The following is a 27,580-nucleotide window of genomic DNA, read 5'->3' as shown; positions in this document are numbered from 1 at the left end:
CTGTGTCAGATAATGGGGGCATATAGGGCATCGAGAGTTATTCCGGGCCCGGGGGTAATCTTATACGTATGGTACTCCACATATCAGTTAACCATAAAATTCAACTTTACGAGCCTTCTTCATGACAAAGTTTTAATCTATTCTGAAAAGTCAATTTGGCAAACTTTTGTATAAGATCCCTGATTATCCTCGAGCCGGGATGTAATACTCTGTTACCCCCTCATCGGTGGTTTTGCACTTGTCAAATACTCTAACTCACCCTTACCTCTAGTTTACTACAATATGGTTTTTACATATATAGTGTCTAGTTTCAATAGGAAAGAATAAGGATCGATATTCTCAGATCCTGAGCAGTCAAGATGACTTATTTTATGTAACTAATTTCAACTTCGACTGTTGGTCCTTGCCATTACTTCCATTGTTTTTCACTAAAGGAATTTCTCTTCATTTTTTTTTCGTTTATAATATGTCTACAAGTTTCTCATTACACATACTGTTAGGCCCAGCATAGCCAGGTAGGTTAAGGCGTTCGACTCGTAATCTAAAGGTCGCGGGTTCGAATCTCCGTCGCACCAAACATGATCGCCCTTTCAGCCGTGGGGGCGTTATTATGTGCGGTGAATCCCACCATTCGTTGGTAAAAAAGTTGGCGGTGGGTGATGTTAACTAGCTGCCTTCCCTCTAGTGTTACACTACAAAATTAGGGACGACTAGCACAGATAGCCCTCGTATAGCTTTGCGCGAAATTCAAATCAAGCACATAGAGTTTACATGCTTATGCTTTAATATTGCAGTACTTTATAATGGAATAATATTTAAAAAAACCTTCAGTCAAATTGTTAACTTACTACTTACAGTATTTCAAATCTGCATGATTGAAAATTGGGTACAAAATATGTATATATATGATATATGTATATGTTATGCTAGCTAAACCATTATTAGGGAATATTATGTACTATAGACAATTGAACCTACATATTATTATTTCAATTTAATTAAACTAAAATATTCTTACGGGCCTGGCATGGCCAAGCGCGTAAGGTGTGCAACTCGTATTCCGAGGGTCGCGGGTTCGCGCCCGCGTCGCGCTAAACATGCTCGCCCTCCCAGCTGTGGGGGCGTATAATGTGACGGTCAATCCCGCTATTCGTTGGTAAAAGAGTAGCCCAAGAGTTGGCGATGGATGGTGATGACTAGCTGCCTAGTCTTACCCTGCTAAATTAGGGACGGCTCGGTGCAGCGGGCTAACAACCTACTCACTTAAATACCTGTTGAAGAATCCGCAACCGATTGCGGCCCTATGTTCCTTGATGGGAATCTGATGGTGATAACTAACTAACTAACTAAAATGTTCTCATACTCATTTTAAATGTTGCGCAAAAACTACACGAGCGCTATCTACACTCAGTAATTTTATATTTTAGACCATTTTTTAAAAATAAATAGCCACCAGAAAAATTCAGATAAATCAAGGCTTGTGTACAAAAATTATATCTTCCAGGATTAAAGTTCATACTGTTACTACTGCTCCAATACACACCCAGATAATGTGGATCTTCTTGTTGACTAGAGATCTAGCATATTTTCCTTAGACTAATGAAGAATCTAAGGTATAAGAGGCGGCATATTTTGTTGAATTCCTACCACTCAAATTGTTAAAGTGGTCTGAAACATCAGATGATTTTTGTATCAGAGAACGTATTCAGTCTTCTTTAAGAAAACCGAAAGTTGCAAAACCTTTACCTTCATTGATATTTTTAAAAACAAGATCATCCTTACTATACATAACCGAAAGATAATTCTACAATGTAATAAGATATCACATCTCAACAATTGCTTCATAACTTGGAAATCAAGGAAGACCACTTCTTTTGTATTCAGTATCCTACAGCTAGATCAGTGGCTGTTATAACTGTCAGTAATTGAATAGTGTTTGTAAAATGCAGTTCATATTTCTACCAGACTTTACATTAGCTGAGAAAGCAAGAAATGCTATCTCCTTTTTATAACGAAACTCACAACCTAATATGATTATCCTAACTGGTGATAATAAATTTCCTCCATATCGATTGAGTCTAAATTTGATGTATAATCTGTCAGTCGGAGCTTGTTTTCACCCTCATTTCCATTTTCTTTCAATCAACAAGATACTCTCTGTGCTCTTCTGTTCCTCATCAGACAGATTTGTATGGCACAAGGTGGTGTCCTTGTCCTTTTCTGGCTAATCAGTTTTCTCTCTAGACCAATAGTCAATAAAATAAGCTATATCGACTCGTTTGTGATGTATAGACTCAGCTTACAAGTGCTCTTTTGCCTATCATGTGAGTGTTGCAGCTCAAACATTAAAGGACTAATTTGTTGTAGTATCAGGTGTGGATCAATCTAGTCAAATCCAGGTTGCTTTCATGCAGTTGGTAGAAAATATAACCTCACCCGGTACTGCATTAGAATATGTACTCACTGGGTGCCATTTGACAAAGAAACTGAGGTTTAAGAAAGCGTACATGAATTCAACAGATAAACTTAATTCCTTTCCTCAGTCAAAAGCATCATCTCGTTACCTTTTTTTCTATCAAAGCACTGATCACATGTTACATTTAGGTAAATCAACCAACAAATGATATTACAGAAATAAATTCTTTCAATCTGGATGCCATTATTATAGTTATACATGAAATGTTTTAAATGTTTGCTAGATGAAACCTGTTGACTGACATAATGAGGATGTTATATTTGTTATAGTATTATGTTATATTTGTTGTAGTATCAGGTGTGGATCAATCTAGTCAAATCCAGGTTGCTTTCATGCAGTTGGTAGAAAATATAACCTCACCCGGTACTGCATTAGAATATGTACTCACTGGGTGCCATTTGACAAAGAAACTGAGGTTTAAGAAAGCGTACATGAATTCAACAGATAAACTTAATTCCTTTCCTCAGTCAAAAGCATCATCTCGTTACCTTTTTTTCTATCAAAGCACTGATCACATGTTACATTTAGGTAAATCAACCAACAAATGATATTACAGAAATAAATTCTTTCAATCTGGATGCCATTATTATAGTTATACATGAAATGTTTTAAATGTTTGCTAGATGAAACCTGTTGACTGACATAATGAGGATGTTATATTTAGAAAGTTTACAAATCTAGTTTTAAAATACGTTCAGTGCTTGCGAATGTTAACTATTGAAAGGCTTTGTAAAACATATCTAGAAATAGGAAAATATTGTAAATATGGAAATCAGTGACACAAGGAGTGAATTTTAGTCAGTTTACAATGGGTTCGGTGATTGAAAAATTGTACAACTAATCAGATCAACGATAATTATTGTAATTGATAAGTTAATTGTTCGGTTAGTCGTGAAACTGTACAACTTTATTTGTACGCTTATCATAGTACCCTCAACAAATATATTTCTGTTGAAAATGAAACTTATTTGTGACTTTAGGCTTATAATAGAGTACAAGTTATAGTAAACAATGAAGAAGTATTAAACTAATTTGATATTGTTAAGTGTGCTGAACTTCGAATCATTTTCACGAAATAATTTTTAAGCACCTCCCTGAAACACAAATATAACATATAATGTTATACCTTATTAAGAGAAAAAAAAAACCTCTCTTTAACCAGGGTCGAACAAAAAGATTGATTAAACTGTAACAACTACAGAAATCCAAAGAATATTATCAAACAATTTGAATACCAGTTTCATCATTTACAAACATTTAATAAATAAGAACGTGGTTAGAACTCGATACAACCTTTAATAAATAGTATATATCAATGTTATTAATTTAAGTAAGAAAGAAACTGTGAAAAGAACCAGAAGAAATAAAACGAAACAATATTCCAAAATTTAACCGTACAAAAATACGCTATTTCACAATGTTATATGCCAGGTTTGGTTGAAATTAGCTGCAAGTAAACGCGTGAAAAGTACATAAAAACCACCCTTTACAGCAAAATAAGCGCATGCTTAGGGCACTAAGGGAAGGGGGCACCACAGAGATTTTTCCCCTAGCTATCATGCCCTTCACTCTTTCACTGCCACATTTAATTTAGTCGATTTTTTTGTAATTGTCCTTATCTGCCGTGTTCGACTTTAGTCTGCATTGTTTAAAAAACGTTTTCTTTGGCTCGATGAGTGACTAAAATTTCGAGAAACTACTAAACTATGTATCTGAAGTAAGAAGTCATTGATTTGCGAAAGACTACTGTAATCGTTTCTTAATCGTTTCTTCTGTTGTGGCTATTTATAAAAAAATTATAGGCAGTGGAGCTGTTTTGTTTTACCTTTCACTATAATACCACAGGAACATAAGTCAAACGAAATTGTGACAGATGTGTACAGAGACGTGACTAGTTTTATGTTTTTTCGGCTTCTGTTTTCGTAGTTATATTTGGGTTATTGTTTCGTTTGTTTTAGTTGTATATGCGTTTGTACTACATTATTCATGTGTCTTTTGTAATAAGTGTGTTTTTCACTGAAGCTTTTCCGAGCCTTAATGTTTTGGGCTTCAAAGAACTTGCTGTAAAAGAAACAAAACAAAAACCTCCTTTGTGTGGAGTATTTGTTTTGAAATTTATCATACCAAGAAAAAATTTTGAAATGAATGTGTTAATTTTGTTGCAAGTTGCTCTAAAAGACAGATTGGAGTTGAACCGAGCTCCACACCTACAAGTACCATATTGTCCACTTCAAGGTCAGAACATTATGATGACGTTGAGGTGTCACAGGCTGGCTCAACTGGTTACAAGCCTCACAACTGATCTCACTCTGCCTGTAAATCCTCCTGATATCTCTAATGTCAATGTTGATGCAAGTTGCTCTACAAGACAGTCTGAAGTTGAAATAATTGCTGAAAATAAAAATTACTAGACTATGGTAAAATGCTTCAGTCTACAAAAGATGAAGAAACTAAGGCAAAAGATCCAGGGTTATGGATCGATTTCTCTGCGAAGATATGACTCATTGGATTGCTTGTGGATTCACTGATTGTGAACACCACGAGCCATTTGAAAAATATTGCCGGCTTTCAATAGTGGCAAATCAACGAGATATTGTTTGCAAAACTTTTTTTTTGGGGGGGGGTTAAAAGCCAATGTTGAGCAATACAAGAGAGAGTAGCTATTGTTTTCACCATCAACAGGGTCAGTTTACTGTTTTGTTTGTAAACTTTTTGCCCCTAAATTTTTCTCTCGTTTTGTTGGAAGAGAAGGGTTTTGTGAATTGCAAAATGCTATTGTAACTAATGATCATGAAAGAAGCACTACTCGCCGAGACTCTATGTTAACATACTTAACTCGTGACAAGGTTTAGGCTTGCGACAAGAGCTGGAAAAACAAATTGAAGAAGAATGAAATTACTGGGAACATGTCTTGGAGCGCGTAATAGCTGTATTTGTACGTTAGCTGAACATGGGCTGGCTTTTCGAGGAATAGATGAAAAAATTTGTTCACTTCATAATGGGAATTCTTAGGGCTGCTTGATCTCATAAGTCAGTTTGATCCATTTTTAGCAGAGCACATTTCGAAATATGGAAATTCTGGAAAAGGAAATCCTTCTTACTTGTCCAAAACCACCTGTGAATAACTCATTGAACAAATGGGTCAGAAGGTCCACGCGTTCATTCTTGATGAAGTAAATTCTTCTGGTTATTTTAGTTTGTCAGTTACATCGACGCCAGATCTATCACATATAGACCAGTTAATTGTTATACTTTAATACTTAAAAGATGGGCAGCTTATTGAACACTATTCAACCTTTTAACCTTAAAGCCATACCAATGAGGAAATGGCAAGCCAGGTATTGCAGTACCTATGTGAAGTTTGCAAACTTAATTTTTCAAAATGTAGGGGTCAGTCTTATGACAATGCTGCTAACATATCTGGGCGTTATAAGGATATGCAATAAAAGATTTTAGAAGGAAATACGTTTGCCATATATGTGCCCTGTGCCATTCACTAAATCTGGTAGGTCGAAATGCTGTTAACTGCTGTCAAAAGTGGCAGTTAATTTTTCTCTGCTTTATACATTTTTTCAGCCTCAACCAACAGGTGGAAAATTTTTAAAGCTTGTCTTGGAAATAAAATTAAAATCCCTCCCTGATGGCAGGCACATGCTATGGCAACAACAGCAATTTTGAAGTATTTCTTTAAGATTTCGAAAGTTTTAGAATGTCTTGTTTAAGACCAGTCACAAATAGGAGATATTAGAAGAGAAGCAGACAGTATTTCAGAGAAGATGCAAGAGCTAGAATTTGTTTTTATGTTGACCATGTGGGATAAGATTTTGCAAAAGTTTCATAAAGCAAGTCAAGTTCTGCAAAATGACGATGCGAACTTAAAAACTTGCAGATCTGTACGGGTCGTTAGTTGACCAACTACGCACTTTAAGAGATGACTTTGAAGTATTTGAAGTAGTTGCAAAAGAAATACTAACAGATGTTCATTACAATGCAGCTCAAACTCGCAAACGTGTCAAAAAGAAGGTACTCAATGACGGAGATGCACAAGAAGTAGATCTGAGTGCAAGAGATATACTTCGTATCACCATCTTCTACACAATTGTAGACAAACTAAAAACCAGGATGAGAAGAAGAGGAGAGGTGTACAAAGAAATAGCAAATAGATTTTCTTTCCTAAGTGATGTGCCAGATGATGTCACTTCATCTGCTGAAAGGTACTCTCAGTGTTCCCAAAAGTTAATGCTTACTCAGAGGACTTGGACACTAATCTGCCGAGGTTCAGCAGTTTCACTCATATGTACGCCATAAGTTCAGTGCATCAAAAACTTCTAAAACCAGATTCACTCATGCTGAACTTTAAAAAATAATTTCAAAAGAGAAAATTGAGTGCACGTTTCTAAACGTAGACATTGCATTGCGTATGTTTTTAAACTTTAATGGTCACAAATTGCACAGCTAAGCGTTAATTTTCTCAACTCAAGCATATTAAAAATCCCAACAGAGCAGCTTTGCGACAAGACAGGCTGAATACCTTGCCTCTGCTAAGTATAGAAGCAGATTTGTTACACCAAATTAGTTTTGAGGACTTGATCAAACACTTTGCAATTAAAAATCTAGAAAAAACCTTTTAAGATTTAAATAAATGATAGGGTATAAGTGAATAATTTGCTTGCAGGGTTTTAAGTTAAAAGTGAGAAATTGTTGACATCAAAGTAAGAATTTTTTAATAAATCGGTTTGAGTGAATTTTTCAATTTTGTTAACGTCAGTGTGAATTTGGGAACATCATAGTGAGAATTGTTAACTCAGAGTGAAAACAAATATACAGTAAAAATAATTCATTTTAATTATCAATAGTCAAAGGAGTGATAATTAGTGATAATTGGGAGTGATAATCTCACAAAGGAGTGAGAATTGTTAACTCAGAGTGAAAACAAATATACAGTAAAAATAATTCTTTTTAATTATCATTAGTTAAAGGAGTGATTTTCCTCATCTTTTCTAAATAAAAGGCTTTAGCCATAGCTTAATTTTGATCCATGCCCAATCTGTTAAATAAATAAATAAATAAAAAGTTGTTTGTTTTTTTAAATATAGTTGTGGGATCTGACCTGGAAGAAAACTGGATAAGGGTTATAAATGTTCACACTTTTATTTCACTTTCAGCACTTATTGAGACTTAATGACTTGTAGTTAAGCAATGGAATGGCTGAGGGGTGCATCATTGTTGGGCTTTGCTTAGGGCATCAGTTGTTCTGAACCCAACCTTGATCCTTTATATATATATATATATATACTTTTTGCCATAAAAGTGTATTATTTTATGGCCTGGCATGGCCAAGCGAGTAAGGCGTGCGACTCGTAATCTGAGGGTCGCGGGTTCGCGCCCGCGTCGCGCTAAACATACTCGCCCTCCCAGCCGTGGGGGTGTATAATGTGACGGTCAATCCCACTATTCGTTGGTAAAAGAGTAGCCCAAGAGTTGGCGGTGGGTGGTGATGACTAGCTGCCTTCTATCTAGTCTTACACTGCTAAATTAGGGACGGCTAGCACAGATAGCCCTCGAGTAGCTTTGTGCGAAATCCAAACAATAGTATTATTTTATATAATTAATTTTTACAATCTTTTAAAACGTGTTTAAAATAATATGTTTTATTTGATCGTATTTAATTGTTATTTCGAAAGTAAAATGTATGTGAGTTCACTTTTTGGAATACATTTTTATTAAATCTGATACTAATATTTGAAAAAAACCACTCGAATACAGCGACACTGGTATCTACGAAAATAAAATTCAATTTCTAGATAAACGTTTATAGAGAGGATGTTGATTGTACGACGTTATTTACTATATAGTCTATGAGAATGTGAGGTAAGTTTACTGTAACCTTAGCCATTAGATGAAATAATGCTGAAAGAGTTTAAATTTAAAACATCCTTTTTGTCACAATTGGTTATTGGAAAGAGTCATGATGTATTATTCAATATTGATAATAACATAACGTTTAGGAACATCGGACTTATTAGTTCATCTCGTTATCATTCATATATCTGTCAAGCTTTTCGTAAACTCACCTAAATTTACTGCCTCTAACATTCAAAAGCATCTCGTCTTAGCCGAAGATTACTTCTAGACTACCAAACATTTATATTTATGTTCCCTAATTCCTCTGTTCTCATTGTTAAAAATGAAAAATAAAAATGATGCATCAACACCAACAATTCTCTTTAGAGTCTTAAACGCTTGAGTCAGATACTTCCTAACTCTTCTTTTTTCAAGAGAAGACAATCCGAGAGATTTCAACTTATACGACAACCCTTCCATCCCAGGTACCATTTTTGTAACCTTTCCTTAACCCTTTTTAACAATTCAATGTCTTTCTTAAGATAAGGAGTCCAAGACTGAACACAGTATTCCAAACATGGCCTAACCAGCGGCCCATACAATGAAAGTGTAGGTTTTTTGGACTTGTATTCAATATTTCTATGGATACAACCTAAAATCCTATTTGACATACCACTGCAATAGCACACAATTTGGATGGCTTAAGAGTCTGGTCAATCATTACACCAAATCCTTTCTTTCAAGATGCTCATATGGTTATTTATGTTTGTATAATTCATATTATGGTAACTTGCATGTGTTATGTTGCATTTGTTTTAATTAAAATTCAACTACCATTTATTTGTACAACTCACTAAATGATCTAAATTGCTTTGTAAATCAGCAGTATATTCTTCATAGCTAATAATACCCAAAACTTTAATATTTTCTGCAAATTTAAGTAATTTAATGACTATTCCTTCATTTATATATATGCTATAAATAAAAAAGAGCAAAGGTCCTAAAACTGAGTCAAAAGGTACTCCATTTGTGACATTAATCCTGTTTGACTGAAATTTATTTGTAACAGCCCTCTACTTTATTCCATCTACTTTTCTATCAAATTTGGGAACGTATCCCCACACTATAGAGATAATTTCTTTAACAAGCCTTTTATTGGACTCTTTGTTAAATGCTTTTTGGAAAACCAGATACACCCATACTGTTATCTACATAAGCTGTAACCTTCTCAAGGAATTTTAAAAGATTTGTAAGGAAAATTTTCTCTTAAGAAGCCATGTTGGATATCCAGTAAATTTCTAAACTTTGTTAAATGATTTTGCAAAACATCTTTTAACAGGTTTTCCAAACTTTTTCCACAACTTATGTAAGACTAATGGATATATAATTAGTGGGACAATTTTTACCACTCACCTTGAAAAGAGGAGTTACATTAGTTAGCTTTAAATCCCCTGGTACCTGTCCACTATTCAAGAACTGACAAAAATACTCGTGACTCGCATATTCAATCAATAACCTCCTTTATAGTCCATGAGAAAATATTATCTGACTCAGGAGCCTTATTGTTTTTTCACTTTCTATTTTTTCCTTAACCAGCTTAGAATTAATGCACTCATCTCATTTGATTTTGTTTCCATTTATTAACTGTTTAAGATTTGGAATATAGCTCAAATCTTCATTATTAAAAGCTGAAGAATAGGGACAATTGAATAAACCAGTCATCTCCTGATCATCATACACCAACCTTCCTTTATCATTCCTTTAGATTTACTGCCATTAATTACTTTGTTAATGCCTTTTCCATTAAAATGTATTATAACTATAATAATATATTTTATATTGACCCAACTGGTTAAAATTAAAATATACCATTTAGTAATTTACTTTTGGTTCTCCTATTTACATTGATGGGGTGCTTGTATTTTAAAGTTGAACATAGCACAAAGCATTAAACTTTAATTGATGAAATTCACTGAAATGTTTCTAGAGTTACTGTAATAAAATTAAAAGGTTTAATAGCTTAATATTTTATCTTACTATTAGTATTAGGTAGAGGTAAACCTTATAAATACAAGTTACATTCAAGATAACATTTAGTTTTAACATAAGTTCAATTAAAAAACTGTGTGAAAAAGCAATGACTGTGTTTACACCAGTCATAATGCAAATTTGATTAATAGCTATGTTTATGTACTCCAATATTTCCACTGTTGTGTGTATCTTGGACTTGTTTTACTCCAGTCTTAATACAATCAGATAATATCACAATGATGGGCTAGATTATGCCGTTTTAGTCTTACAAGTTACATTACAAAGTACCTAGATGGTTATTTTCTGTCACAGACAAGGCCTATTGACTGTTAAGGATATTGGTTCCTTGATAATTCTACATTTTTAAAAATGTTTTGAATTTCACTTTTTAAAACTGAAGTTTTTTCCTTGTATTTAGGGTTACTTGAAAGACATCTACATTTACAAAATATTCTAATTCCATAAACAAGTATCTGAAAATGTGGAATTATCTAGCAAAACTAGTCAAGCTTACTAAATCTACCACTTTTCAATATACATGTCTAGTGAAAACAATAATCACCTAATTTATATAAAGTTTCAAAATCTTACCATGGTATCATCTGAAAGTGAACATTTTTTTTATAATTTTAATTTACTATTTTCTATAAATTCAGTTAAGAATAATTAAACATCTAATTGGCCTACATTATTACTTTAATGTGTATTTATTGCTGATGATAAATTTTTCAAAACCTTAAACATCTAATAAAAGAACTGTTTTTGATTATTAAACTATGATTCTTGTATGACAGATTTAAAATTTTGGGACAACATTGGACCTGCTTGTCCAGTTTGACTGTTTCATCCTCTGAATGTAACTAAACTAAAACTGTTAAAAATAAACTTAAAAAGAAATAGTTTAAAGCTGGTCTTATCATTTCTATAAATCAAGCTTTCTCTTAAACTCACATAAACAACCTACTGTGCCACAACATCTGAAGGTAACACATTATAAGACTAATTACTCCATTAAAAAAAATTAAAACTGTTTGTGTACAGCTGAAAATAACACCTTTTTTGCCGAAATTTATATTTGTATTTTTTAGTCGTACTATTCTCACCATTAGATGTGAACACTATCAATTTCCTTTACATTCTAAAATATTTCAATCACATACCTTCCAATTCATCTTCCCCTCAGTGTGGATTCCTATACATGCTGAGTTGACCTACAATGGAAGGTTCTGTTCTTTCAGTTTACCTTCACTGGGATCTAAACATTCACCCATGTGTTTGCCATGCGTGGCAACCCATGAAGAGGAGGAGAGGATCCTGGTGGTTGAGGGGTCCAACCCAAACACATCACTTTAGACTTGAATTCTTGTAGACAGGCAGCCTTTGAGCGGTCACCCTTGGGTCAGTTGTCAAGGTCCGCTTGGGCTAGGGTCAACCCAGTACTAGTGTTGGATGTTCTTGACAGGTGTTGTGGACATTGTATCTGAGGATGGTGTTTGGTTATAATGCTCACGAAACCCTGGTGTTGCTACAGTGTCCTTATTTGACACTGTAATGCATCCCCTCAGAGCTCCATGGTGGGTGGGGTCAGTGGGCACTAAAATTTTCCTTTTTTTCTTATGGATATTCCAATTAAAATCTTAATAAAATAGTGAAAAACAGTAAGACCACATCTTGAAGATTCTGAGCAACAATCTTCAACATCTGTAGCACCTGTTGTACCTCATTTTCTTATCCTACATTCTCTTTCAGACAAACCCTTAGAGCATATGTCTCCCTTTTTCATTCAGAAGGGATTATAGGGACTTGCTGGCTCTCCAAAGTTGGTAAAGAAGCTTCAATCCAGTGACATATTGGTGGAGACATCCACATCTCAACACAATGAATGCCTCTTGCGTCCAAAGGCAATTGGGGATATACTTATTGAGGTTAAACCTCATGTTACTTTGAATTCTTTACAAGTAGCTTTTGCTGAGAGGAATTTGAAGAACATCCCCGAGTCAAAGATTCTTGTTGGTTTCTCCACTCAAGGAGTTTCTGCAGTGAGGCTTATCTCGACTCACAAAGATGGAATTACAATGCCGACCAATATCCTCATTCTGACATTTACATCACCACATCCACCTGCCACCTTCAAGGCAGGTTATCTTAATTGCAGATTACGACCATACATTTCAAGCTCTCTCCAATGTTTCAGCAGTTTGGTCACTCATAGATGTCATATTGTGGTTCCTTGACATGTGCTCATTGCAATGGAAAGAACCATCTTGCCTATGAATGTGAAACGGACCTTCATTGCATCAGTTTGAGTGGCTCTCACCCATTCTACTTTCATTCTTGCCCTAAATTGTTGGAAGAAAAAAAGGTGCAGTGTTTGAAAACGATTCATAAGATTACTTATCCAGAGGCTCGCAAGTTGCTGTCCACCACTTCATCTCAGACGTATGCTGCTGCACTTTGTTCCACTACCACAGTGGGAGTGCAGACAGATCTCTCTGTGCCTCCAAAATAATTGTTCTCAAAACACACTATCTGGGTGTGGGTATTTCCTTAGGTACATCTTTTCCCCCCCCTCAAGATGCAAAACAATCATTCGTTCACATCTTCAGTTGCTGGAATCCTCTTCCAACAACAAAGACCTGCTAAATAGACCCAGGGCAGAATCTTTGGAGGTCAAAATACCTTCCTCGAATAAAGACAATAAGGAAAAATGATGTAGTCATAAAATTCGCCTATACATAAATAAAAATGGCCACCTTGATACAATGGGACTGTTGAAGTTTATGTTCTAATCTGGATGATATCAAAATACTGAGTGCTTCCTATGTGTCTTTCCTTACAGGAAACACTTCTGAAACCTGCCGATGCAATTACCTTTAGGCAGTTTTCTTTGTACAGAAATGACAGGCTGTGTGATGGATGAGTGCATGGAGGGGTGGCACTGTTGGTCGATCAGCACGTGTCCATCCTGTCTTTGCCACTCACACACCCTTGGAGGCCATAGCCATCCGTGTTTCCTCAGGTCTTACCATCACTGTTTGTTCTCTCTACCTGTTGCCTTGAGAGACCTATGAACAGTCAGACCTTGAGGCTTTTATTGAACAGTTGCTGTCTCCCTTTTTAATCCAAGGGTACTTTAATGGACATCATCCCCTCTGGAGAAGTGCCGATATTGATGGGAGGGGTCACTCCGTAGAGGGTATGCTCTCTGATCACAACCTTTCTCTTTTCAGTTGTGGTTCTTCTACTTATTTTCATGCACTTAGTCAGTCCTTTACTGCTATTGATCTCTCAGTTTGCTCCCCTTCACTATTCTCCCACTTTTTATGGAGGTAGACAAAAATCTGCAAGGCAGCAATAATTTTTTTATAATTTGGAGAGAGACTGGCAAAGGTAGAAGCTAGATCAAGCAAACTGGCTCTCTTTCACTGCTCCTCACAGAACTTGATTCTGCCATCATCTGTAAGCCATCAGTAGATGACTGCGTGGCAACAGTTACTGACTGTATTATACAGTCAGCTGCTCAGTGTATTCTTTAAACCTTGGCATGTTTTTCACAGGTGCTTCTAAGTTACTGCGGGTTCAATACTTTCTCGTTTTTTTCCTCAAGAACTTGAAGCTCTTCAGGGCTGTGTTTTAAGTGTCACACATTTCAGTATAAAGATTAATGCCATCACTGAACAACTCCCTCTTTTTGTTGTAAATTGGCTCTATGTTGATGACTTTCACATCTCATGTTGCTCATTGAACATGAGGTATATTGAGCAGCAGCCACAGACTGCCCTCAGTTATTTACTGAAGTGGACCATAGCAAACGGTTGTAACTTCTCTTTTTCTAAAACTGTGCATCCTTTTTTGCCACCAACAGGGTATTCACCTTGATCCTGAACTCCATATGGTCTTGCATTGAAGGCTCTGTGCCAGTTGGAAGTTGACTTGGAGAGAGCAACATGAAAACAAGCTTTTCCAAATAAAACCCTCTATTGGACTTTGGCCATCTTGCTTCTGTAAGTATCAGAAATAGGAAGTTGTTCTAACTATATAATGCATTGGCCAGAGTTTTTTAACTCATTTTCTTTTATCTGGGACTGATGCACCAATGTGTTGTCTGTGTAACACTCAGGTCATAATAAGCCACATTTTACTGTCTTTCTGTTATGTCTTTCAATGACAGCACCATTTCAAACATGTTCTGTTCCAAGGTTTATCCATAACATTAGACAGTGTTATTAGTGATGGTGACACTGTCCACCTTAGAAATGTTTTTAGTTTTTTAAAGGCCTTTAACCTTTTTGATGGTATTTAAGATTTTTAATTTATACATTAGACCTTTTTTAATCCAATTCCCTAATTCTCTATGTAGGCTGTCCATGGTCATTTATCAATGGAAATGTAATATTTATCATCAGAGATGTTTTAAAAGGTATTTAAACCCTCTTCATCCAAAATTATCTATCATATCCCATTGTCTAACTTGGGTATTTGAGAAGTGTTTTGCTTCATCTATGATAGCTTTATATAAGGTATTCATATCCACTATTTTTTGGTATTATAAATATTGGAAGATTTTTTGAATCCCATTTCAATCAGGTCTACTGAAATTCTTTCATATTCTTTAGCTCAAATGACCTCTTCTGTTACCAAATTAGGATTTTACAGTTGTTTTACAGGTTGTCTCATTCTTCTTTTGGACCCTTGGTTTCATGTTGTTTGTTTCTCCTTTCTCTTAAGTTGTACTTCTTTTTGTTATTGCCTTGTGGATGTCATCTGTCACAGTTGTTTTTAATACATGTGCAAAGGACTCCTTGTTATTCCACAGTTATTCTGCTTTACTCTGTCAGGTCTTCTCAAGATCATAGCAGGCAGGGAAGGGGAAAGATCCCTCTCACCAATCTATTTGACAGCCATTTCTCACCTTTATGATTGCTCTGACAATGATTCTTTGTCATGTCCTTTCAGGGCCCTCAAGTGTTATGTGGTTAGTACTAACTCATTTCAAGGTACAAGAAATGGATTGTTCATTCACTGAGGTCCTTCTGTTTCCTGTGACTTATCTCTCATTTCACTATTTAGATGGTTTTGCAAATTGATTCACATAATCTGTAATTGATTACAGGAGAGGAATCTTTTGTCACATTTCACTAGATTTGTCATCTATCATTAGTTTATCGCCCTCTCAAAGACTGTTGGCTGGTATGTGGACTACTACTAATACTTTTGTATTTAATTACCTAAATGATTTGCCAATTTCCTCTAGTGAGGGTTTTTGACTACCCTCTATAGCTAGTTTGACCACATGTGTTTAACCACAGGTATTTTCCTCAAATATATACTCTTTCATTTCCAGGGTCCCTTTATTTTTCACTGTATCATATCCTTTGGGGAGTGTTACCCAGACAGGTATGCCTTCTGTTCTTAATTTTGTACCAACAGCCACTTTCACTATAATTACTAGAGGTTGCAACAGGCTCTGTTAAAATAGGGTGCTCCAAAAAATCATCTCTGTATTTACATTATGATATTACCTTATTATAAACTGCTATTCGTAGATGATTAATGATAAAGCTAAAGGGGATCCTGCCAATCTTCAGGTTGAAAAATTTGGGATTGGTTTCCTTTTAAAAATGTAGGGAACTTGGTTCACCTATTGCATGGTTCCTCAGGGCTTCCTAAAGAGTATTATCCCTTCAAACTCTATTAGTGGAACTTAGGAGTCCTTAACACCCCCAATTTTCAGTTGCTGGGGTGGCTAATAGAGGCTTTTCATCCAAAGTATTATTCTTTCACTCTTGGAGAAGAGGGCCAAGTTGGGAGCTATCCTCTTGAGCTCCCTTGATACCCAGGTATCAGTAGGAGTAGCACCAGCCTCTGCTGGAGCCTGTTTGTGATTCAGGTTCAACTTGGTTCATGGCCCTTCCCTTTGACCAGTGTCAGTTTAGTACACTGTTAGTGGAAGATCTGCTAGCTTCTCATGGTTTTGAACACAACATGGTCTCATTCTCTTTCTTTGGTTGAACACAGGTTCCACATCCTCTCCATAATTCCAGGGGCTAGCAGAATACTCCATGTCAACTTGTTTGGGGATTGAGAATGAATGTTCACAGTTCCAGACTGGATGAGTTCTGTTTCAATTATAAAGTACAGTATACACAATCCCATAATTTCTTACCTAGGATGTTGCCTTTTGGACTTCTTCAGGTGGAGGAGAAAGTTTGTTGTCTTTGGTGTTGCTTAAATTCTCATCTTGATTCTGGTGGTGTGAAAAGTACCACTCCGTTGCTACATGTTGAGATTCAATCAAAAGTGTGTGTGTGTATATATATATATATATATATATATATATATATATATAAAACATTGTAGTCCAATAGCCCTAACCAACAATGTTGGATACAGGTACCATGACCCCTTAATTCAAACTCCAAGTTGTCGAATCTCAGCATTCTGGTTGTGGCTGGCCTATACTGACAATATTATATTCCACCTTTGATACAGGAATTAAGTTTCAGGTGAAGAGCTTTCCTGTTCTAGATGTAGTGTGGTTTTCCCCTACTGTACCATTTTTATTTTGGTACACTCCTGTTTTACACAGATGCTTTCTTTATTGATTGTGCTTGCACCAGCCTTTTCTTCTTAGTGTTGATTCTAGCTATATTGTCAGTGGAGGTATAAATATTAAGAGAGTTAAAATTTTCCTAAACTGGAAATGTATTTCCAATAATATTTACCTCTGCTGACATTCTCTCACCCCACTTCCAAACTGGCAATTGGCCTATGTTTCAAAAAAGTGATTACATAATCTGAGTGAGGTGCTTATATACAGTATCTAGATTGAAGGCACTTTGATGTTGGTGCAGAATTTTCTTGAGGGATATAAGACTGGAGCAAGTGTTTACAATGCTTAGATGTGAAAGAGTGGAAGCTTGGAGATGAAGAAATACCTGTATTATTAGCAGAAATATATATTATTGGAAATACATTTTCAGTTCAGGAAAATGTTAACTTTTCATTTAGTTAATGCATTACAGTGACAAGAGGCAATTAAATTTCAAAATTTTGAAGTGTATTGTAGTTATGTAAAATTAAAATGTTATAGTTTCAGTCCCAACATAATGTTCTGTAGTATTTTCACTTTATACTGATTTTACTTGTCATATTTTCATTAACCATATTTATTTTGTATTTCATTTTTATAGCTAATCTTTCAAGTAAATAATTATGTCACAGCAGAAGTCTTTATCACAGAATAAAGAAGCTCTTTTAAAATCTTACAACAAAAGATTGAAAGATGACATTAAATCCATGGTTGATAATTTTGTTGAGATCATAAAACTTGCCAGGGTTCCTCAAGATGAAGATAGTCAAGTGTTACGCCCATTACAGAATAACCAGGACCAGTATGAGATGCATGTGAGAGCATGTAATGTTGTGAGTGTATTTTTATATTATTTCATGTTTTTGTTATTACTGTTTATAAAATGACACAATAGATATAGTAGTAGTTAGAACACTATTTATTACATAATAGTTAATGACAACAAGAGACCTATTGATCCATCTCAGCTATCCCATTATCTAAACTAAATTAAAACTAATTTTTTAAAATCTCAAAGCTTGCCCATATCAATCATATAGTTATGAAACTTTCTCTTAGATTCATTTAAATTTAAATTTACTGCCTACTGTTTTTACTCTACATTATGGTGTTAAAAACTTTGCTAGAGAAGGTTGCACCTACTTGTTTTCAACAGTTGTCTAAATTTATATATGTAAAAGCAGCTGGTATCTACATAAAATATTTTCTCAACCCATACCAGCCGTTTTTATGTATATTTTTCTCTACAAGTGGGTTTTTTTCAGCTGTTAACTTCTTTGTTTCTGGAATTTGTTTTGTTGGGATATTATAGTTTCTGTAATATAACTCTCCAGTTTTATTGTAAGAAACTCTATTTGGTGCTGTTCCTTTGAATAGAAGTTGTTTAGGAAAGTTTCTCATGCTTTGGACTTTAGAGATAAAACAGCTTTTAACAGTTGTTTCTTCTTTGAAGGGTCCTAGTAGGTTTCTCATACTCTAGACCTTTTTCAGCAAGTCAGCCTTTCAGGGACTCATTATTTTTACTTATGGTTCTCATATTTTTACATCCTCTAGAATCTCCTAAATGAAACATTTTGTGTGGTGGTAAAAACTTTATATTTTTATATCATATTTTCTCTACCCTAAAACTAAAAGTGATGAAATCATCAATTTAGAGTGAAATAAAATGTTGAATAATATAAAATGAATACTATTTTTTCTAAAATGAATGTAACAGATAATTATAATTGTTTATCCAAATGCCTTTATTTTGAACATTTTCACATCTAGTTTTAAGTTTTGTAGTTTTAGTGTTTTACCTTTGGAGCATACTGTTCATAATGCAATATTTTGGGACAACATGGAACCTATTGGTTCATTTCAGCTGTTCCAGCCTCAGAACTAAAACTAATGATAAATTTTAAAAAATCTTAAAATCAACCCTTATCATTCATATATTTATCTAGCTTTATCTTAAACTTGCTTAATTTTATTCCTTCCACCCTGTTAGAAAAATTAAACTGTTGTAACTAAAGATGACTCTTATTTTGCCAAAATTTATATACTGTTAAGTATGAAAAAAGATGATACATCAATACTATCAATGCCCCTTACAGTTTTAAACACTTCAATCAGTTACCCCTAAACTTTTCTTTTTTGAAGAAAAATCAATTTGAGAGATTTTACCCTCTCATTGTGTGACAACCCCTCCATCCCAGACATCATTCTAGTAACGCTTCTGTGCACCATTTTCAACAAGTTAATGTATTTCCTGAGGTAAAGAGCCCAAGACTGAACACAGTATTCCAAATGTGGCCTAACCAGTAATATACAATGAAATTATAACCTTTTCAGACTTGTATTCAGTATTTCTGTAAATACAATTAAAATCCTTGTTGCCCTTCCACTAACAACAACACACTTCTTGAATGGTTTTAAAGACTGATCAACTGTTATATCATAATTTGAAGTTTAAGGTTATTTCTATTCAAATTATACTTATAATTTAAATTATGATAACCAACATGCATTATTTTCCATTGATTATAATTAAAACCCATTTGTCATTTATTTGCCCAATCGACTAAATGACCTAATTCCTCTTCATGGCTATCAGTATTCAAGACCTTAATATTATCTGCACATTCAAGTAATTTATTAACTATTTTTCATCTGTGTCATTGATATAAATCTAAAAGAACAAAGGCCTTAATTCTGAGCTCTGAGGTGCCCCACTTATGACATTAATTCACTTTGTCTGAACTCTGTTTGTTACAACCCTCTCCTTTCTTCTACCCAATTTCCTAACATTTCCCCCACACCTCTAAAAAGAATTCTTTCATGAGCCTTTTTTGTAGCACCTTGTCAAATGCTTTCTGAAAATTCAGATACACCGAATCTACATAAGCAGTAACCTTTTCAAAGAATGTCAAAAGGTTTGTAAAGACAACATTTTCCCTTAGTGAAACCATGTTCACTGTCCAATAAAATTTTAAACTTTGTTAAATGACTTTCCATGAAAAGCAATAAATTACAATAAATTTAGGTGTGTTTCTTCAAGCTTAGTATAAACAAATGATCAGATTTACCATCATATGTGAATCACAAGCTTGTCTTACCCATTGACTGAGTTTATGAAATGTTGATTTTATTTAGTTTTGTTTCCTGAGTTTTATAATTCAGTTACTGCTGTTAAAAATATATAAGAAAATGTTTCATAATTCTTCAAAATTGAGGCAGTTTTGCACTGAAGTAGATTGTTTTGATAAAATTTGTTGTGTTTATCAAACCCAAGTGTCCAAAAGAGAAACCATTTATTTTTATAATATCCATTTTAGAACACAAATATATTAATTACTAGAATATTCTAAATGGTTCCTAGACAGTAGGAGCTTCTGTGGTGGGTTTCACAAACTTATTGATATCTCAAGAAATCAAGAAGGTAGGTGATTTAGATTTTATAATCTAGCTTGGAATTATATATTGTTTATGTATAATAACTTGGTTTGACTTTTTGAAAGTCTTTTACTGAAGGTATAAAAATTTAAAAACACAATTCAGCGCACAGCTACATCACATGATGCAAAGAAGTTGAAATCAAAAACTTGTATAAAAATATGAATTGTAAACTGTTAATAATTACATACAGTAATAACAATGTTTTTTGAATTAAACCTTGGATCTAAATGTACAAATTCCTGAAAGGTGCTCTTTGATCATTTATAAGGTATATAAGTATGTAAGTTAGTAGCTTTAACAATTGAGTACATGTGTAAAAGCTCCATTGTATTTTACTTTTTAGGTTCGAGCTGGAGAATCTCTGATGAAACTTATCTCAGACATTAAACAGTATCTTGTTCTAAATGATTTTCCATCCATCAATGAAGCAATTAGCCAGAATACCCGGTTTGACAAAAATATGCAGAATGAGTGTGACAGTAGACTTTGTTTATTAAGAGATGATGTGGCTTCTGAACTGTATGAACTTGAAGAAGAATATTACTCCTCTGCATATAAATAGTTAAATTCCATCCATCGATTATTGTTTTTAGTTTTGAAATGTGTAACACAAGCATGTTTTTATGGATGTAATATTTTGCTTATATTTTATTATCTAAAAGCACATTTCAATATTTTTTACTATACTATCTTGTATTTCTTAAAGTTGCCAACATTAGTGTGAAATAAAACTAAACTTCTGTATGTTTATAGTTATCAGTGCAGATTATTTTTAAGTGGCTTATTAGTAATATTTCATATTATTTGTTTTAGTGCATTAATAAACTTATTTATGCACAGGGTAAAAAATTTCCTAAGTGAGTAATGTGTTGTGAGACATTTTGAGAACTTTTACATACAAGGAAGCTGACTGTTTATTGAGAAAATTTAATTTTTGATTAATATAACATGAATGTAGTTTCAATTAAATGGTGTAACAGTGTTTGTGTTTATTATAGCAGTTAAAAGATCTTATCCAAGGGCAAAAGTTGTAGAGACATGGCAAAAGTGTAAAGGCAGCATTAGATTCACCATTTATAAATCTCTATGATAGAACAAAACATTATTAAGTATATGTTCATAGAATATTCAGTTTCTTCTAGGTATGAACATAAGGTAATCTTTCTATCATAATTGAAATTGCAGATTCTACAAGTCTTATAAAAACAGGACATAGGCATTGTAAGTCTTGGTTGTATAATTTCCTGACTAAATTAATTTAATATTGGTATCATCTTTGACTCTCAGCTTACTACAAGACCTTGGATAACTTTTAATTATATACTTAAATACCGCCAGCCACTTATTAGAACTTTTAATTTTGTTATCAGTATTCTTACTGTATTTATGTAACTTGCAACTTAACATGCACAACTTAAAATTTACAACATAATGTGTATACACAATCTTTTTACAATATGGTCTGAAATTAAACTGCCTGAATGTTAAGTAGCAAAATCATACCTATTGCTAATTTTTGACAGCCTTTTCCTGTATTGCTTAAATCTAACTTCATGCAATAACTAAGGTTGAAACTTTTAAGGCACCATCTTGAAGTGGCCATAATAAAACATAGATTAGGTTAGATTTCTGAGAAGTACATGTGTACTAAGGGTCTGACCACCCATACAGCAAGTAGAATGGAGTATTAAACTAGCTGTTATTTACAGTGAAAAAAGATATGTAAAAGAAAGTGTAAGACTAAATATGATATGTGCAATGAATTGTGAACAGCAAGCAGTGAAGAAAAAACTTAATAGTAATTCAGCCAGCATGATAAGTAAATTGCATCTCATTAGGTTGGCATCCCTACACTCATATTTGAATATCATTTAATATTAATTCTAATATTTATAGTAATTAGAGTTAAAAACTAAAGAATAACAAGATTTAGTTTGATTGGTAAATAAAATAGTAGGATTAAAGTTTTAGATTAGGTAGTACAATGAACAAGTGGAGGAAGAATAAGAGCATGAAAGAAAACACTGAGTTTCCAGTCAGGTAGAGGTATCAGATTGGGAGGTTGAATCAAACAAAAGAAGAAAAGCAGGACAGAAAAAATTAATAAGTGCAGAAGAATTGAAAGGTATTAGATAAAGTCAAGAATGAAATCTGAAAGGTGGGGAACACTAAAGTGGAAAGTGAGAATACGTGCCACAGAGATAAATGCCAGAAAATGTACCATTTTCTCTGGTACACATTCAAGGAAGATGGACAAACTGAACAAGAGAAAATGGAGACTACTAGTGTAGTAGTATTTGGACTATCTTGCAAGGGACTTATAAAATTCATGTGTGAAAGCAGAGTATGGTGATTGAAGGAAATGTGGATGAGATAAATGATACATTAAAAGATTCAGAGCACCCAGGGTGTAACAAGCAAGAAGACAGATTTGCTGGGACTGGGCTAAGGAAAGGAAACCCAACATTTAAAATGAAAGCAAACATGAATGGGTAACCCCCTCCCTTTTGTGATTGATGAAAGACTACAGTCAAACTGTGGGAATGGATCATGACCAAATCACCCTGTACCAAAGGCAGGAAATGATCCAGTGCCAAATAAACTGCAAGTTCCAATAGGTTAATGTGATGTAGAGGGGAGATTAGCCAGTGTTTAATGACTTGCAATCTCTTAAGAGCCCATATATATTCCACACACCAATGTGTGAACAGATACAAATCAGGACATAAAGGAGGTAGAAGTATGACAGCCAAGGTGTTGTCTTTATTGAGCCACTAGGCAGTCTACTTGGAGGGAAAAGGATGATGGAATCCAAGGGATCCTTAATGATAGTACATGACCCCAGGGTATAAAGGCTTCCGTAGATGTCCAGGTCCTCAAGAGATAGAACCTAGCACATGTGCAGAAAAGGACATGATTTGGCTTTGGAAGCCAAGAGCTCCATCAATCTCAAAAAGGAGAAGACTAGGTCTTGCTGATGAAGGTGTTTAAAATACCCTTAGATGGATTAGCTAATGTGTGGTGTTGAGATAGGACCTCTCCAGCTTGACTAGCAATATCACATGAGTAGCCTTCTATGGAAAGAATTGTATATGAGTGAGAGAGGCTTGTTTGGATGGAGCTAAATGTAGTAACTTGTTCCTGTAGTGGTAAAATTGCAAACCTTGATCATGAAGATAGCAGGCAAAGGCTCTGATGACATGACAGAAGATAATTAGCACCATTGCCAAACCAAAAAGTAGAGTGCATAATAGGAAAATGTGACATACATGAACAAATGAAAAGAATATGAAGATATACATCAAGACATTGACCTTCATCATCCAGAGACCTGGAGTGGATGCCCATTGAAGTGTGAGGAAATACTCCATGATCAACTGAGGGGAAAGTCAATAAAGTTTGAGGTTGTATAGATTAATGATAGGTTGCCACTCCCCAGTTGTTTTGGGAACCATGGACAGCCAGAAATACAACCCAGAGAAGGGTGATTTTCTTGTTTGATAGCATCCCTGTGTCAAAAATCTCAAACTGATTCTGAAAGATGCTGCTATGAAATGGAATCCTTGAAGAAGAGAAGAAAATGAGATGTGTGGATAATGGAGGGAGGAGGAAAAGAAGGGAAATATTTCTGAAAGAACTTGAAGAGCCCAGGAATCTGTTGTGAATGGATTTCGCAGATGAACCCCGGCCAACTGTCCCCTAACCATGCTGTAACCAATGGGATAGCCATTTATGCAACTGGTGTCAAAGAAAAAGAAAGTGATAAGCAATATGGTGGCTTTCTGCTTGAACCTGGGAAGGAGTCACTGGTAGAGGGAAGGAAGAAGGAGAAGCAAAAAACACATAATTAAAGCAGGAGAGGGCTGGGAAAGACAGGAAACTAAGGAATTAAGGAAAACATTAATATGTGGCTTCCATCCCACACTTTAATGTATCAAAAAGGTATTCAAATACAGAGTGACATGAAAAAGGAACTAAGTGAAGGTCTCTCAACCACATGACAGTGACCTATTGACATTATAATCGGTACATAACTTTCTTGGTGCTTAAAAATGAAATTAGTAGGTGAAATTGTTTTAAATTTGGCATGAAATGTTCTAAAAATATGTATTTTCTGAAATACGAGATACACTGCATGGCCAAAAGTATGTGGATACCCAACCATCACACCTACATGTGTTTGTTTAACATCTCATTCCAAAACCATTGGCATTAATATGGAGTTGCCCAACCCCCTTAATGCTATAACAGCATCTGCTCTTCTGGGAAGGCTTTTCACTAGATTTTGGAACATGGATGCGGGATTCACTCCTATTTGACCACAAGAGCATTAATGAAGTCAGACACTGACATTGGATGAGAAGGCCTGGGTTGCGGATGATGTTCCATTTCATCCCAGTCAAGTTCTTCCACAACAACCTTGGCAAACCATGTCTTTATGGGCCTCGCTTTGTGCATGGGGTCATTGTCATGCTGAAACAAAAAAGCCTTCCCCAAACTGTTGCTACAAAGTTGGAAGCACAAAATTCTCTAGAATGTTATTGTATGCTGTAGCATTAAAATTTCCCTTCACTGAAACTAAAGAGCCCAGCCAAAGCCATGAAAAACAGCCCCAAACCATTAATCCTCCTCTAAAATTTTACAGTTGGCACAATGCATTCAGGCAGGTAGCGTTCTACTGACATCTGCCAAACCCAAATTCGTCCGTTATCCTACCAGATAGTGAAATGTGATTCATCACTCCAGAGAACACATTTCTACTGCTCCAATGGTGGTGTACTTTACACCACTCCGACTGACACTTGGCATTGCACATGGTGATGTTAGGCTTGTGTGGGGCTACTCATCCATGGAAACCCATTTCACAAAGCTCTCGACAAACAGTTCTTGTGCTGACGTTGCTTCCAGAAGCAGTTTGGAATTCCGTAGTGAGTGCTGCAACTGCGAACAGATGATTTTCATGCACTACACACACTTCAGCAATCGGCAGTCCCATTCTGTGAGCTTGTGTGGCTGAGCTGTTGTTGCTCTTAGACGTTTTTACTTCACAATAACAGCACTTACAGTTGATCGGAGCAGCTCTATCAGGGCAGAACTTTAACAAACTCATTTGTTGGAAAGGTGGCATCCTATGACAGTCCAACGTTGAAAGTCGCTGAGCTCTTCAGTATGACCCATTCTACTGCCAATATTTATCTATAGAGATTGCATGGCTGTATGCTTGATTTTATACATCTGTTAGCAATGGGTGTGATTGAAATAGCCAAGACCACTAATTAGAAGGAGTGTCCACATACTTTCAGCCATGTAGTGTATTTAATTTTGCATTTTTGTTTTATTATTTATAATAAAAATTCATTATTTAATGTAGTTATTTGCACTGTGATAGTTTACATGCAATGTGATTATCATTTTAAGTATAAAAATACTATTTCTTATTTCAGAGTTTTCACATTTCATCTGCATGATCTTTAGAACCACCTAAATAAGTATCAAAAGATTTTAGGACAAATGTTTATACTTTATGTTAGATTTTCTCAACTCTCTCACTAACCCTAGTTTTTATTATCAATATACAGTGCAATGAAATGCGTAAGATTAAGAAATGGAAATATATACTTCTACCTCTTCATAGAAGTCTTTTGAAACTTGCTTTTTTACAATGTTTATCTTTTCATGAGTAGTATTTTTTTTCCTTTCTTTTATTCTTGATGCATATATGCCAACCTGACCTGCAGTGCTATATTGTTGTTATAAGGTGATACTTGTGCACAAATTCTTTCACTAATACCTGCACACAAATATAATGTCATCTTGCATAAACATTTTTACCACTCAACTTACCACAAGGTAAACAAACATATAAAATTCATAAGCCTTTCAAATATACATTTTAAAACACACGTGCAGAAAAGGACATGATTTGGCTTTGGAAGCCAAGAGCTCCAAGTTTTTTTTTCTATGTCCACAGATCCACATACTCCTAGAGGTTTCTTCAGGTTATAACTTAATAGTGGAAAATGTAATCGATCTTGGATAACCTACAAAATTCTTAACCAACCATAAATTTACTCCAAAGATGATGAAAGCAAGTTTGTTTCAAATTATTGACACCAAAGAGGAAAAGCTATGAGAATTCCATCAAGAAGATCCAAGAACCTCATGAAAATCTGAATGTAAAACTAAAGAAACACTTATTTATTATGAATATTTTGAAAAACTTTTTGAAGGAACATTCAAATAATGTTATATAAACAGTTTTAGTAAAAATACTTCCAGAACAGAAATGGTGTTATAAAAAAAAGGAATGCCAAGACTGGTATCACATAGTGTCTCGGAGAAAATTTTTTAAGAACTGCCTGAAATCTATATTTGTCACTGTAAAAGTACATTTGTAAGTCTTATGACTTCAAAAGAGAAGTTCTGATCTCGATACACCAATTGATCTACCATAGGGGATACTAGTTACTGCTACATTTTTTAACTGGACAGCATTGTAGAGTATTAATGAGCAGACAGAAGTACAAATTTTGTCTGATGAAGTATACGTAATATTCATTGACGATTTCATCAAAACACTTTTTTTGTCATCTCAGTCCAGAAACACTTTAAAGACCTGAAATGGGATTTATGACATAAAGACTATTACATAAGTGAATAAAGCTTAAAATATTGGCATGCCAGGTTATCATAATATTAAATTATTAATTTCGGTATCACAGAGTGTTTGTGTGAAGAATTGTTACACATCACGGAAGAGAACATTACGTAACTTTCGCAAGTGTTTTTTGTGACACAAAGAGTATGTAAATAGATAATGCAATTTCATTTATTTATTAATGAAGTGTATTTAGAATTCAGTGTCACACGAGGGCTATTTGCACTATCCGTCCCTAATTTGGCAGTGTAAGGCTAAAGGGAAGGCAGCTAGTCATTACCGCCCACCGCCAATTTTTGGGCTACTCTTTTACCAACGAATAGTGGGATTGACCCTTACATTATAACGCCCCCACGGGTAAAGGGCGAGCATGTTTGGTGTGAGTGGATTCGAATCCACGATCCTCGGATTACGAATCGAATACCTTAACCAACTGGCCATGCTGAGCCGTACTACCAACCCTAGTAGTAAATTCAACTGTATTTGCACATAGCTCACGGAAGGCGTCACATCTTCTGGTGTAACAAAAAAACCAACAAAA

General features: G+C 34.8%; 1 protein-coding gene across 1 annotated transcript; it reads left to right on the top strand.

The window, feature by feature from the left end:
• The first annotated feature begins 8,211 nt into the window (after nt 1-8,211).
• On the top strand, nt 8,212-21,129 carry LOC143244690 (mediator of RNA polymerase II transcription subunit 22-like). The gene is made up of 3 exons (XM_076489799.1): nt 8,212-8,347; nt 17,545-17,776; nt 20,725-21,129. Exons 2-3 carry the CDS (start codon nt 17,567-17,569, stop codon nt 20,941-20,943), a joined length of 429 nt encoding a protein of 142 aa, XP_076345914.1. The 5' UTR covers nt 8,212-8,347; nt 17,545-17,566; the 3' UTR covers nt 20,944-21,129.
• The last annotated feature ends 6,451 nt before the right edge of the window (nt 21,130-27,580 follow it).

The sequence above is a fragment of the Tachypleus tridentatus genome, chromosome 2 (assembly GCF_004210375.1).
Source record: "Tachypleus tridentatus isolate NWPU-2018 chromosome 2, ASM421037v1, whole genome shotgun sequence".
In the NCBI taxonomy this organism is placed as follows: Eukaryota; Metazoa; Arthropoda; class Merostomata; order Xiphosura; family Limulidae; genus Tachypleus; species Tachypleus tridentatus.
This window is presented reverse-complemented; position numbering and strand designations above follow the sequence as displayed.

Excerpts from the sequence above, each read along its gene's own strand:
- LOC143244690 (XM_076489799.1), top strand. The coding sequence starts at position 17,567 with ATGTCACAGCAGAAGTCTTTATCACAGAATAAAGAAGCTCTTTTAAAA. Across the intron at positions 17,777-20,724 it reads ATGTGAGAGCATGTAATGTT|GTTCGAGCTGGAGAATCTCT; the intron begins GTGAGTGTATTT and ends TTTACTTTTTAG.